At 42.5% G+C, this 13,478-nt stretch overlaps 1 protein-coding gene and 1 long non-coding RNA gene across 2 annotated transcripts in view; both read left to right on the top strand.

Annotated features, from left to right (window-relative positions):
* LOC142159310 (uncharacterized) overlaps positions 1-13,478 on the top strand; it is a 361,481-nt gene that overhangs the window by 340,081 nt on the left and 7,922 nt on the right. The window lies entirely within an intron of this gene.
* The window catches only part of ANKMY2 (ankyrin repeat and MYND domain containing 2), a 41,193-nt gene that overhangs the window by 24,095 nt on the left and 3,620 nt on the right, over positions 1-13,478 (top strand). The window contains exons 4-9 of the mRNA XM_075214080.1: positions 162-260; positions 1,613-1,773; positions 3,016-3,230; positions 4,464-4,599; positions 6,006-6,134; positions 7,520-7,661. Of these exons, the coding sequence (XP_075070181.1) occupies positions 162-260; positions 1,613-1,773; positions 3,016-3,230; positions 4,464-4,599; positions 6,006-6,134; positions 7,520-7,661 (882 nt within the window). The remainder of the gene's footprint in view (positions 1-161; positions 261-1,612; positions 1,774-3,015; positions 3,231-4,463; positions 4,600-6,005; positions 6,135-7,519; positions 7,662-13,478) is intronic.

The raw sequence follows: 13,478 nt of genomic DNA, 5'->3' as shown, positions 1-13,478 counted from the left end.
GAGTGTAACATGTTTTTACTGCTGCACAAATGGAGAGCAAAGTGAGAAAATGACGGGTTGTGAAGTGCGCTGTGCGCCTTGGAAATCACAGCCTTGCAGGGAAAGATGGCAATTATCACCTATGGGAGGCAGTAACACGCTCCTGTCTTGTTGTGTCGCAGGTAAAAAGGAGATTGTTTGGATGATGTTGGAGACCGGCGCTGACATCGATGTGATTAACTCTGTCGGACGAACAGCAGCGCAAATGGCAGCTTTTGTAGGTAAAACCTTTTATTTGTTTCTGGAATGGTAGAAATTGTTCTCAAGAGAGAACCATCCACATCTCCTAAATGAGTTTTATTTTTTCATTTTCTTTACCTTTTATCTGTAAAATAAGGTTCGGAATTTTGCATACTGTGTATCTCTGTTTTGAAAAAAATGTTTCTGCTTTCTATTAGAAACCATTAAGATTCCCCCCCGGTTTATGGACTGTGCGACTTTACAAAAACGGCGCAGAAAGGCGATGCAAAAGTGAAACTCCTTTTTCCGCCACAAAATTATACTCCTGTAAAATTTTTCCGTAACTACGCTCTTTGCTCTATGTGTTTCCATTAAACTAATGCAACATTTTATCTTTATTTGTGTTTACATCTTCTGATGGCTTTAATGTATTAATTTGTACATGCATTCATGCAACTTTTGCTTAAAATATTTTATTTTTGGCTTCTTTCTGTGCTTTTCAGCAACGCCTTTATACCATTGGGTAGAATTGTGTGTTGTGGTTGCCCTGGGACGGGGCCAGCTCTTCTCTGTTCACTGCATTGGATGCAATTGTAGCCATACAGCAGCATTATGTCGTATCCCGGGGTAACAGACATGAACTACTCTGTTTGTTTTGTTTCAATCCATGTCTTTATATCATCAGGCAAACATTTTTTACTAAGACGCTGAAGAAAGAATGAAAAAGCAAAGTATTTGGTTAATATTGCATGATGGCATGTGCAAGAAAATCAAATAGTCTGAAGATGGAAAGCCTATATCATTTTATCTAATTGCAGAAGTGTTGCTGATGAAATTCAGATATATTCATAAATACACAGATAGTGGGAGTGTAGGCTAATCTCCAAAATGTATTTGAGCTGGGGTCTGGGAGTTTCCAATATCGGGCACTACTTTATCGTAACCCGCAATGTGTCCCTTGTTCCCCCCCCACCCTCTAAATAAATGAACTGTGTAAGGATTAAAGTGTCTCTCTGTCTGCCCAATATCCATAGGGTGTAGAAAGAGTTTGCAGACAATGGTTTTGAGTGCTATACATTTTACTGCTTGTCAACCGTCAGCAGCAAAACACTGTTACCTTACTGTTAAACGGTAAATCCACTGCATGAAATAGCCTGTTGAAAATGGGAAAAACACAGTTGCCACCATTTGGCAGATATGTTGTGAATAACTGACCTTTCTTAGCAACATCAATGCAGTTAATTTGTTTCCATGGTTACAGATGTTACTGTAACCATGGAAACAGGGTGTTGTCTTTTTCAGCAGGTGATTTCAGGCATTTCAAGGAACAGGAGTTACTCTGGAGTCATAGCAAGCCTTTCTTAGATTTCCTTTTATTGTGTTCTTGTTTTAGGTCAACACGACTGTGTAACTGTGATAAATAATTTCTTTCCACGGGAAAAATTGGATTATTACACCAAACCGCAAGGATTAAGTAAAGAACCAAAGCTGCCTGTTAAATTAGCTGGGCCTTTGCACAAGATTATTACAACGACCAATCTCCATCCTGTAAAGGTAAGTCCTGTATTCATCGATTTATCGTGAACCTTGTCCTCTCTGGGTTTGCAGCACTGTATGGTAGTAGGTGATAACAGCTCGAACTGCTTATAGTATCTGCTGAGTTCTTGTTTGGTTGTTTGTTAATCCCACCTGCAAACTGAGGCTGAGTTTTCTGCACAGTTTGTGTTGTAGTTAATGTATCTCTTGCTTTATAGTTTGTTGTCTCTGCAGAAATGTCACCTAAAGGGCAGTTCTCAACTTGCTGGAATGGCCATTATTAAAGTGGTTGAACTCCTTCAGATAACCAGTACGTGTCCCCTGCAAATCTACTAAACGCGTTGTTTTAACTTACTAGCTTTTTCTGTGCTTTCCAACAATGCACTTTTATAATCAGGAACAAGTATTTGGTTTTGGGTTCTTTCTTTGCCCTGCAGAACCAGCTCCCATCTGCCATATATTTCCTCTGCACATGCTTCTGTCACTAGCGTTTCCAAGCGGTACCTGGACAAAGGAGGCGACTGCAGATAAGAGCAGCGGACGGACAGTGGCCGAATCCGTTGCTGTAGCTACAATAAAATCCTATTCTGCAATGTGATTGTTTCACAAAGCTGAAGACGTATTTCACAGGGCTGCTGTGCTATCTGCGTGGGAATAGACTTGTATCCAGGGAGCAGCTGTTTGTTTTAGCTCAGGAAATAAATAAATCAACAGTTCTGATATAAATACATGACTGAAAAGCACAGAAAGAAGCGAGGAAGATAGCCTGTGTTTAGCAAATGTCACAGCAGGGTACACCAGGCAATAAGTTTATAATCTTCTGAAGGTGAATGGCCTTTTTGAGGATGGGGATCTCCAGAACTTTTTACCAGTGACCTGTATCAGTAGTATAACCTCCAGCTACTTATACCAGGGGGTAAATGTATCAAGCCGAGAGTTTTCCGGTGAGTTTTAAAAGTGGAGATGTTACCTATTGCAACCAATCAGATTCTACCTGTCATGTTGTAGAATGTACTAAATAAATGATAGCTAGAATCTGATTTGTTTTTCAAACCTGCTGGAAAACTCTCATCTTGATACATTTACACCCAGGTCTTATACAACCAAATATTGTTTCTGCTTTTCCCACTGGTTTAATACACTGTTTACTTTGTCATCTGAAGTATATTTCCTGGGCGCTTCTACTGTTTATATAACTTTATTGTTTATTCTGTAGTCTGATTTTTGTCATAATATGAACGTCGTCAATTCTTACTTCAGATCGTTTTTCTAATAAAAGAGAATCCCCTCTTGTCAGAGCCAGAAGCTCTGAAGAGATGCAGCTCGGTCTTAGATCTGATCTGTGAGAAGTGCATGAAACAGAAGGACATGAATGAGGTTCTAGCCGTAAAAATGCATTACTTCAGCTGTATATTCATGAAATGCGCTAGTTCCCTGCTGGAGCAGGAGAGCAAACTGGATGCACTCATTAAAAGGTGAGTCCTTCACGCTGGAAGATTGGGACTTGTTCTAGTCGATTCGTCACCTTCGGCAAATATATATGAGGGGTGGTCACACCAAGAGCGTTTGCAGGTTGTAGTGTAAAGCTTGGTGCAGATTGATTCCAAGGAGCAGAACGTGGGCGTACATTGTGTAGTCCCAGTTTGCAGGGTCTAAATAAATACTTTCCAGCAACCCTGATTTTTGTGCTGGAAAAACTTGGCACTTGGTCTGTTGGATTGGGGGCTCGATAACGGGGAGTGATTTGATGTATCGGGGAGTGGCCAATCTGGTCTAGATACCTTTTAGAATATTCCGATGATCATAACCATTATTATTGTTGCTGATTGGTGGAAAATTGAAATGTATAATCACATGACATATTAAGCAGAATATATACATCTGGTATCTCTATACTCGGGAGAATTAGCCAGTCAGGGTTATGGGTCATTTTCTGGGGTAACGATGGAAAGAATTGACAGAAAAGTGTTTTTAGTGATTTGATTTTTTATTTTTTTTCCCCCTAGATTTCTCTATCTAATGCCAATAAAATGAAAATGTTGAATCAAACGTGAATTTCACACATACAACTGGTTACATGTTTCTTTATTTCATAATATAGACAGACAGCTGGCACCGGTGTTACTCCATATCAAGATAATATGTTAATCTAGAACTAAAATCGGAACAAGTCCGTCAAAACTTTTTTTGCATATTATGCACCAAGCCTATAATTTAAAGGGATTTGTTCTCTGATAGAAATGGTTAACCTTCTCCTCTAACTAGCAGAGCAGCCGATATTCAGTGTCCTTGCCATCTCCCCCCAGCGCGTCCCTAACTGGTAACTTTCCTGCTGCAGAAGAACTTTGACTTTCAGTGCAGCCGACACCTTGTGTGTCAAGAGCGCTGATTGGCTGATTTCCACATCCATCCAATCAGTGATGTCGACACCGAAAGTGCTGGCAGCCTTGAAATTCAGAATTCTGCTCCATTTCTTCCACATATATTTCTATAATCAAAATATTAATAATAACTACCGATAAAGACCAGAGGTACATATCGTACAGGAATATGATTCCTATTTAATGATTGATAAGATCGGCAGAATGGCTTGAAGGAATTTGCCATCTTCAAGAGATTTCTGTTTGACCCAATAACTTTGATTTGTACTTTGCATCTGAAGTTGTTCTGTGCAGAGACGAGTAACGGTCTCTTCTGTCATTGTTCAGCTTATTGAAAGAGCGGGACAGTGACTGCTTCCCCGTGTTTCAAGAAAAGTTCATCCGAGAAAGCATCCGGAAGTTTCCGTACTGTGAGGCCACCCTCCTCCAGCAGCTGGTCCGGAGCATCGCGCCTGTGGAGATGGTAAGAGCGCTGTACAGAGAACTCATTCACATCAGTCCCTGCCCCATTGGAGCTTACAGTCTAAATTCCCTAACATACACACACAAACACACACACACACACACACGCTCAGACAGACTAGGGTCAATTTAATAGCAGCCAATTAACCTACTAGTATGTTTTTGGAGTGTGGGGGGAAACCGGAGCACCCGGAGGAAACCCACGCAAACACGGGGAGAACATACAAACTCCTCACAAATAACTCCATGGTCGAAAATCTAACTCATGACCCCCGTGCTGTGAGGCAGAAGTGCTAACCACTAAGACGACTGTGTTATGACTATAAAGTCTTGCTTTACTAAGCATTAATAAATAAAATAAAATAAAAAATCCTCTGATCTGATTAATGAAAAAGGGAATTTTACAGTGTTTAAAAAAACAAAAACTTCCAGTTTCCCTCTTTGCATGAAACTGACCCCCAAAATCTGCATTACATTTATAAATTCTGCTTCTTCCCTATCAATATGTTGCACCACTAAAATCCTCCTTTACACGTCTAACAACTGGTACGTGACTGTCGTTCTTTGTGTGTAAGTCTCATGTGACCAGGAAAAAAAATCACAATTTTAATTGTAAACACGTTGCCCCCTTTATCTCCCATTGCTGGTTTTACATATGTACCTTATTGTACTACAATTACTGCACATTATGGGCTCGTTCACACAGTCTTTTTTTAGAATCCGTTTTACAAGCGGTGCAGTCGGGAGACTACAAGCGGTCTTCCAGGTGAGTGGACTCTGGTACATAGAAGTCCCCAGGTTACCGGGCACTTAACAGGGAGCAGACTGACTGCACCACTTGTAAAAGTGACCGCGTGTGAACGAGCGCTGTCCATTATTATGGAGGCGACTCTAGTCTGGCGGATGCTCTGTCCGTGCCAACCAATCAGAAAAACTATACTAAATATATCTTTCTGGGTAATACTCTATATAGGAATAATAACATTTACACTGCTTCATACGTTGCTCTGAACACTGTTACAGAACCCCTGGCTTTATTAATACTAATTACCAGTAATTAAATGTTGTCTTCTGCAGACAAGGACATAGAGCCCAAGTGAGGTGTGACAGCTGTGTAACACTCTTGTGTATTCGCACAGTCAGTGATTCCAAATGAATAAAACAGAAAGACGCTGACTTCACCTTATAATTTGTAACGCTGCTTTCTAGCATGTGACCTTTTATTTAAAAGAAACAATGATAAAAACCTGTGTGATGGTAAATCTAGTAACAAAAGAATGGACAGAAAGAATGCACCCTGTTTTGTTAGAATATAATGAAAAATAGAGACTTATCTATATGTATCTATTGCATTGTGAGGGTCTGGGTCACGTTCTCATTTGATTGGGCTGATCTCTGTCGTTCCAGGGTGCGGACCCCACTGCGCTCTCCGTGCTGACCCAGGCCATCACCGGCCAGGTGGGCTTTGTGGACGCAGAGTTTTGTACAACCTGTGGGGAGAAGGGAGCGGATAAACGCTGCTCCGTGTGCAAGCTGGTAAGTCCTTTATCCCACTTACAGAAATCTGTCTCCATCAGAAGCCGGAGCGTCTCGATGCTGGGCTGTTAGTCTCATTACACGCTCAACTGCTTGGTGTTGTTTTATTTAATGTCAACACTTGTGCACGGAGAATGAATACTGATGACTGTGGTCATTTAATTAGAACTAACAACCGTCCTAGTCCACAGTTCTGCAATTCCTGTAACCTTGTAATTACAATTCCTTCGACTATGTTCTCCAATTACATAGATGGTCTCCTAAATCTACATGACAATAAGTGATGAGCGCATCATTGTGCTTTGTCCTTACTTTTGGATGAGCAGAGTCCGTATTTCAATCTTTGACCGTCCGACGCGTTTACTCTTCCACCCCCCCATCCCCCACTGTCGTTCATCGTGGTCCCCACTCCTGCTGCATCTTGTCAGTATAACATAAGTAATTAGAATGATGAGTGTTGCTCATTCGCCACTAGCGCCCTAGGCCTGAGCCTGTGTTGCTTCTCTACAAAGCTGAGCTTTGCCTGCCTTGTATTTAAACCGGGTTATAACCTTTAACACAGATTATAAGAAGATTATTAGTAGTAACATTATGTGTATTATAAAGGGGGACGTCCAGTCAAATCTTTATTTCTTTTTTTAACGCCTGCAAAACCACCCCCCAACATAGTACGATGGCTTTGGTTTTGTGCCCCTGCCAGCACCCTGGATTTTATCGGACACAGTCATAGTCCGTGTTGTTTTATATTCACAATCCCCCAGGCTGTTATGCCTCAAGAACCGTTAGTTGCCATCTGATGTCTGTATCTACTGAACCTCGGATATCCCGGACGTGGCCCCACCACGGTTCTACCAGTTTGGATGGATGGGAGTCTGGTTTAGAGCACACGATTTTGAAAGGCGTTCTGTGCGTTCAAAGCACAATCCCGCACATAGTTATCTTTTACAAACCGCAGTTAATTACAAGATGCCGTTGATTAGGGTAACAAACGCAGGCAACCTATATTTCCTATATTGGAAATATGTCACTTAGGTTCATGGGCATCTGGTTTGTGTCTCCCTGGTCTTGTCCTTCAGTGTCCGCTGGCTGCGCAGCATCTCTCCTGTGACCAGTGTTCTCGGATAGTCGCTACTCTTAAAGATACCTCTAGTTGGGCGCATCTAATGACGCGGGACTCTCGTTCTACTGGAGTTCCAGTGCCAGACGCTTCTGTTCCCTGGTTTTATCCTCCTTCTGTATTTATCCTGATTCTCTCTGACCCGGCTTGTTCTGATGATGTTTGTCTGCCTGATTCATCCTGACCTCAGTCGAGTTCAATCCACCGCCCGCTCCCCATCATTAGCGCGTTGTACTGGCTGACATTACAGCAAACACGTCTCTTTCAGGTGGTTTATTGTGACCAGAACTGTCAGAAGCTGCACTGGTTTACACACAAGAAGGTCTGCAAAATCCTGAAGGAGAAGAGGGAGAGACAAGAGCTGGAAGCTGCCAAAGAGAAGAGGAGACAAGAGAAGATCGCGGCAAAAGGTCAGTGGATTTTAGGTGGAATTTGTCACGTAGTCGGCTGACATTTTAGCTATCTTTTTAAAGTGCGTTTATCTCCTGCATCCGGGGGGGGGGAGGGGGGGCAATGCTGTGGGCTGAAGCAACATTCAGTACGAGGCAAATAAAAATGTTGTCCGGCACTCAGACCGCTGCCTCCAGGTGCTGCAGGCTTTATAAGATGGAGGTTCAGGGGAAGGTTTTAAATGGGACACCCTGAATATAAATGTGTATCACTAGCTTAGAGACTCTCCTACAGGAGATGCCTTGACGGTGGCAGGTGATCTTAACCCCAATATAGCATACAATTTCTCCTTTTATCATTTATTTATATAGCACCACTGATTCCGCAGCGCTGTACAGAGAACTCACTCACATCAGTCCCTGCCCCATTGGTGCTTACAGTCTAAATTCCCTAACATAGACACACACACACACTCGCACACACAGACTAGGGTCAATTTGATAGCAGCCAATTAACCTACCAGTATGTTTTTGGAGTGTGGGAGGAAACCGGAGCATCCGGAGGAAACCCACGCAAACACGGGGAGAACATACAAACTCCTCACAGATAAGGTAATGGTCGGGAATTGAACTCATGATCCCAGTGCTGTGAGGCAGAAGTTCTAACCACTGAGCCACTGTGATGTACATAGTGATTTTTATATTGTTGTTTCTAAGCGCCGGACAACATTTTTCTTTTATTTGCACTTGCACATTGGTCTTATTTGTCCTTGGCTGCCACCTCAAACAATTTTATTCCCTTGTACACATTTCATTACTTTAAAGGAGCGCGCCTCTTTCTCTTTCACTAACTCAGTATGAGACATCTTTTCGATCCACTAGAAACTGCAGATTGCATACTGCCCAATAGTCCTGAATTGCGGGCCTTGAAACGGGTGAAGCTTACACTGCGTTATGCCCAAAAGTGGGTGGGTGGATTGGGGGTGGGGTTTATGTTAGTCCCAATTTTGCACGTATAAATGTTGGAAGGTTTGCGATTGAATGTAATCTGCCGTCCCGTAATCTGTGACACAACTGCTGAAACACAGGAGGAGGGTGTGATATAAACCCTCTAACTTTGGCGAGCCACTATAGACAGACAAAGAACGGACGGACTCCTTTCAATGGTTACATTTTCCCTGTACTGCGCTGCTTTATATAGTGGCGCTTTATAAATGATCGTAATAAATTGAAAGAAATAAGTGGTAATATAAAAATAAATATGGGGATTACTTGCAAAACTGTTTTTGTTTTATTCTCTGTACAAGCACTCCTTGTCGCAAAGCTCAAATGGAAAATATTTCCTCTACGACTAACAGACCCTCAATATAAAACATTTCTGTGTGTCCGTGAATATTATTATTATTATTATTATTATTATTATCTTTGACTTATAAGGCGCCACAAAGGGTCCGCAGTGCCGTACATTACATATACAGAAAACAGAACCAAGACACAACATGTTACAGAAATATATACACAAACACAGGTGACAGGGTTAAACAAGTCAGATTATATCTGGGACAGATAGTGAAAGGGATGGTAGAAATCAGCAAGAAGAAGGCCGAAGATTAATAAAACAGGGAAAACAGGGCTAGGGAAGCAGGCCAAGAGGTGCAGAGGGTGATGGAATAGTAGAAGGAGCACACAAGGACAGAGGGCCCTGCTCATGAGAGCTAACAACCTAAAGGGAAGGGGGAGACACATAAAGGGTGGTTCTAACTGGAGGAGAGAGTCAGGACAAGGAAGTTAGGAGGACTGATAGACTTGAATAAAGAAAGGAGTCTTAAGGGCACGCTTGAAGCCTTTGAGAGTAGATGCTAACCTGATGGAACGTGGAAGATCGTTCCACAGCAGGAGAGCAGCCCGAGCAAAGTCCTGAAGACGAGAGTGAGAGGAGGTGATCAGTGAAGTAGTGAGGCGGCGGTCACAGGCAGAGCGGAGTGGGCGGGAAAGAGAGTAGGGAGAGATGAGATTGGAGATGTAGGGAGGGGAAGATTGACTAAGAGCTTTAAAGGTGAGGAGTTTAAATTTAATTCTGTAGGGTATGGGGAGCCAATGTAGTGACTGTTGGAGGGAGACCGCAGAGATAGAGCGGCGGGAGAGAAAATATTATGCTACATTCCCTTGTTTTACAGTTCAGAAAATGTTGCAAAATCGGACAAGGAACCAATAATATTTAAAAAATGTAACTGCACTAAACCCAGAAAGACGGAAAAGATTCTTACAGCGCTGTATAGGGCTGTGACGTCTGTGCATTATAGACCGCACGGTGGCTCAGTGGTTAGCACTTCTGCCTCACAGCACCGGGGTCATAAGTTCGATTCCCGACCATGGCCTTATCTGTGTGGAGTTTGTATGTTCTCTCTGTGTTTGCGTGGGTTTCCTCCTGGTGCTTCGGTTTCCTCCCACACTCCATACTGGTAGGTTAATTGGCTGCTATTGAATTGCCCTTAGTCTCTCTCGGTCTGTGTGTGTGTATGTTAGGGAATTTAGATTGTAAGCTCCAATGGGGCAGGGACTGATGTGAATGAGTTCTCTGTACAGCGCTACGGAGTTAGTGGCGCTATATAAATAAATAGATGATTGTAGACTGTTTCGCTATATTCGCTGGAAGTGTTAAATCTGCCGGCGGCCGCTCCGCTGTATGACTCTCCTGTCTCATCAGAATAGAGACGTGCTGCTGATTACATCTCTGTACAGAATAGCCCCAGAATCCCTCAGTCTTTTCCCGCCTGTGGCTGATACACATCTATATTTTCCGACACTCGGAAGAAGTGTAAGAAGACGATTGTCTGATAGCTGCTCAGCTGGAGAAGCCTCTGTGCAGCCTCCTGCCGTCCTTTGAATAGCTGGGAACGGAGGGCAGCCCTAATCCATCCATTGTTATATTCTTCATTACCCAGCACTCTGCAGTATAATTATAACCTGGAGCATTATAATCCTGCAGCAATTCTTTGCAGTGGTCATTTTATATTGTTCCTGAAAGCTTTCTTTCTGCAAACTGTCTTGTTTTTGTTTTTTTTGCTGGGTGCAGTTTTATTTCCTTTGCATATATGAAATGTCCTTAATTGGTTATATACATCAGGAACAATGGAAATGCAGTAAAAATAAGCTTATCTGGATAGAATCTGAGCAGCAACTTCTGAATCTAGGGACAATAGTACAACTGACGCCAATTCTTATTGTTTTTACAGTGAAATATTTAAAGGGGTTTTCCACCTTCATATAACTTTAATGTATTGCCCTGTACACACCTACCTGCAACTTTTACGAATTCATTGCTTTTTGTTTGTTTGTTTGTTTAAGCTTCATTCTCTGTCTTTTATATTAAAAGATACAGTTTTTAGTGTTTTTATTTTCTTTCCACTGGGTTTTGATGCATAACTTTCTGGATAATATTGTGCCCACTTGTTTCTTGGGGCAGTGAAAATATTTCTGCCTGAAGGGGAACAAAACATGAAGCTTTGTATTTAGTACAAGTCGTAGGAGGGCGTGTAAAGGATAATAGATTAATGCCCATGTTCAGACCGAAAAAATCCATTTACTGATAGATATAAAGCTGTTCATTTTCATATGTTTTACTATAATACAGGTCTATTGTGTCAGTGACATTATAAGACTCTATCGGGACTGTTTTACATACATTTATGTTATAACTAATTGTATCAGAGTATGTCCAAAGTTATGAGGTTCCGTTAAGCTCAGCATACAGCCAATCATGGCCGTCCCATTTCAGCAAGAACTGAGAGGACGATCGTCAACTGATATAACCCATTTATGTCTTTGTAGATCTGGGGGTAAATGTATCAAGCCGAGAGTTTTCCGGCGGGTTTGAAAAGTGGAGATGTTGCCTATAGCAACCAATCATATTCTAGCTGTCATTTTGTAGAATGTACTAAATAAATGATAGCTAGAATCTGATTGGTTTTTCAAACCCGCCGGAAAACTCTCAGCTTGATACATTTACCCCCTGGACTGAAAATTCTTCAGTAACTTTCCAAACCCTGAAAGACCATTCGGTTCTCCCTAATATCAGGTTTTTAAATTCCTTCAGGTCAGACATAGTACTGTCCAATGTTGTTCGGTCTATAAATCACTCTGTGCCACTTTTGAGGAATTTCAATTGTCCGGTCCACCCTATGATTTTGAGGAGCTCAAATCTTTACAGATATTTATTATTATTTTGTAGCAAATGACAAGAAGACAAACTAGCCCTATCCAAGGTGCGGTTACATTAGTGATGGGCAACAGGCAGCCGGAGGGTTCCATGAGACCCCCTGAGCGGCCCCAGCTCTGTCCGGGTTTATGACTTGTTAGACGATTCTCTGCTTTATCCACCGAGCATCATCACGGCTCCTGCTCTTACTTAATTACTGAATAGGGAGGCAGAGATCTGATAGACGTTCTGGGGTTCTAAAGGTCAGATGGGGGTGGACATTGTGAGGAGTCTGAGAGGACATGTCGTGTATCCTTTGTGATTAAATGTCTTGTTTTAACTTATTACTGAAGTTAAGAACATAGAATTTGACGGCAGATAAGAACCACTTGGTCCATCTAGTCTGCCCATTTTTTAACCCATGGTAACATCAAACCCTATTTGATCCTTAGTCCTCTCCTTATGTCTGTCCCAAGCATGTTTAAATTGCTCTACTGTATTATCCTCTACCACCTCTGATGGAGGCTATTCCACTTATCCACTACCCTTTCTGTGAAGTAGTTTTTCCTCACATTTCCTCTGAACCTACTTCCCCCCAGTGTCAGTACATGTCCTCGTGTTCTAATACTTCTCTTCCCCCCCAGTGTCAGTACATGTCCTCGTGTTCTAATACTTCTCTTCCCCCCCCCCCAGTGTCAGTGCATGTCCTCGTGTTCTAATACTTCTCTTCCCTCCAGTGTCAGTACATGTCCTCGTGTTCTAATACTTCTCTTCCCCTCAGTGTCAGTGCATGTCCTCGTGTTCTAATACTTCTCTTCCCTCGAGTGTCAGTACATGTCCCCGTGTTCTAATACTTCTCTTCCCCTCAGTGTCAGTGCATGTCCTCGTGTTCTAATACTTCTCTTCCCCCAGTGTCAGTACATGTCCTCGTGTTCTAATACTTCTCTTCCCCCCAGTGTCAGTACATGTCCTCGTGTTCTAATACTTCTCTTCCCCTCAGTGTCAGTACATGTCCTCGTGTTCTAATACTTCTCTTTCCCCCAGTGTCAGTACATGTCCCCGTGTTCTAATACTTCTCTTCCCCTCAGTGTCAGTGCATGTCCTCGTGTTCTAATACTTCTCTTCCCCCCAGTGTCAGTGCATGTCCTCGTGTTCTAATACTTCTCTTTCCCCCAGTGTCAGTACATGTCCCCGTGTTCTAATACTTCTCTTCCCCTCAGTGTCAGTGCATGTCCTCGTGTTCTAATACTTCTCTTCCCCCCAGTGTCAGTGCATGTCCTCGTGTTCTAATACTTCTCTTCCCCCCCAGTGTCAGTACATGTCCTCGTGTTCTAATACTTCTCTTCCCTCCAGTGTCAGTAAATGTCCTCGTGTTCTAATACTTCTCTTCCCCCCAGTGTCAGTACATGTCCTCGTGTTCTAATACTTCTCTTCCCCTCAGTGTCAGTACATGTCCTCGTGTTCTAATACTTCTCTTTCCCCCAGTGTCAGTACATGTCCTCGTGTTCTAATACTTCTCTTCCCCCCAGTGTCAGTTCATGTCCTCGTGTTCTAATACTTCTCTTCCCCCCAGTGTCAGTGCATGTCCTCGTGTTCTAATACTTCTCTTCCCCCCCAGTGTCAGTACATGTCCTCGTGTT

The sequence above is a fragment of the Mixophyes fleayi genome, chromosome 5 (genome assembly GCF_038048845.1).
Source record: "Mixophyes fleayi isolate aMixFle1 chromosome 5, aMixFle1.hap1, whole genome shotgun sequence".
NCBI lineage: Eukaryota > Metazoa > Chordata > Amphibia > Anura > Limnodynastidae > Mixophyes > Mixophyes fleayi.
The sequence above is the reverse complement of the archived record's forward strand: the minus strand, read 5'-3'. Positions and strand labels throughout refer to the sequence as shown.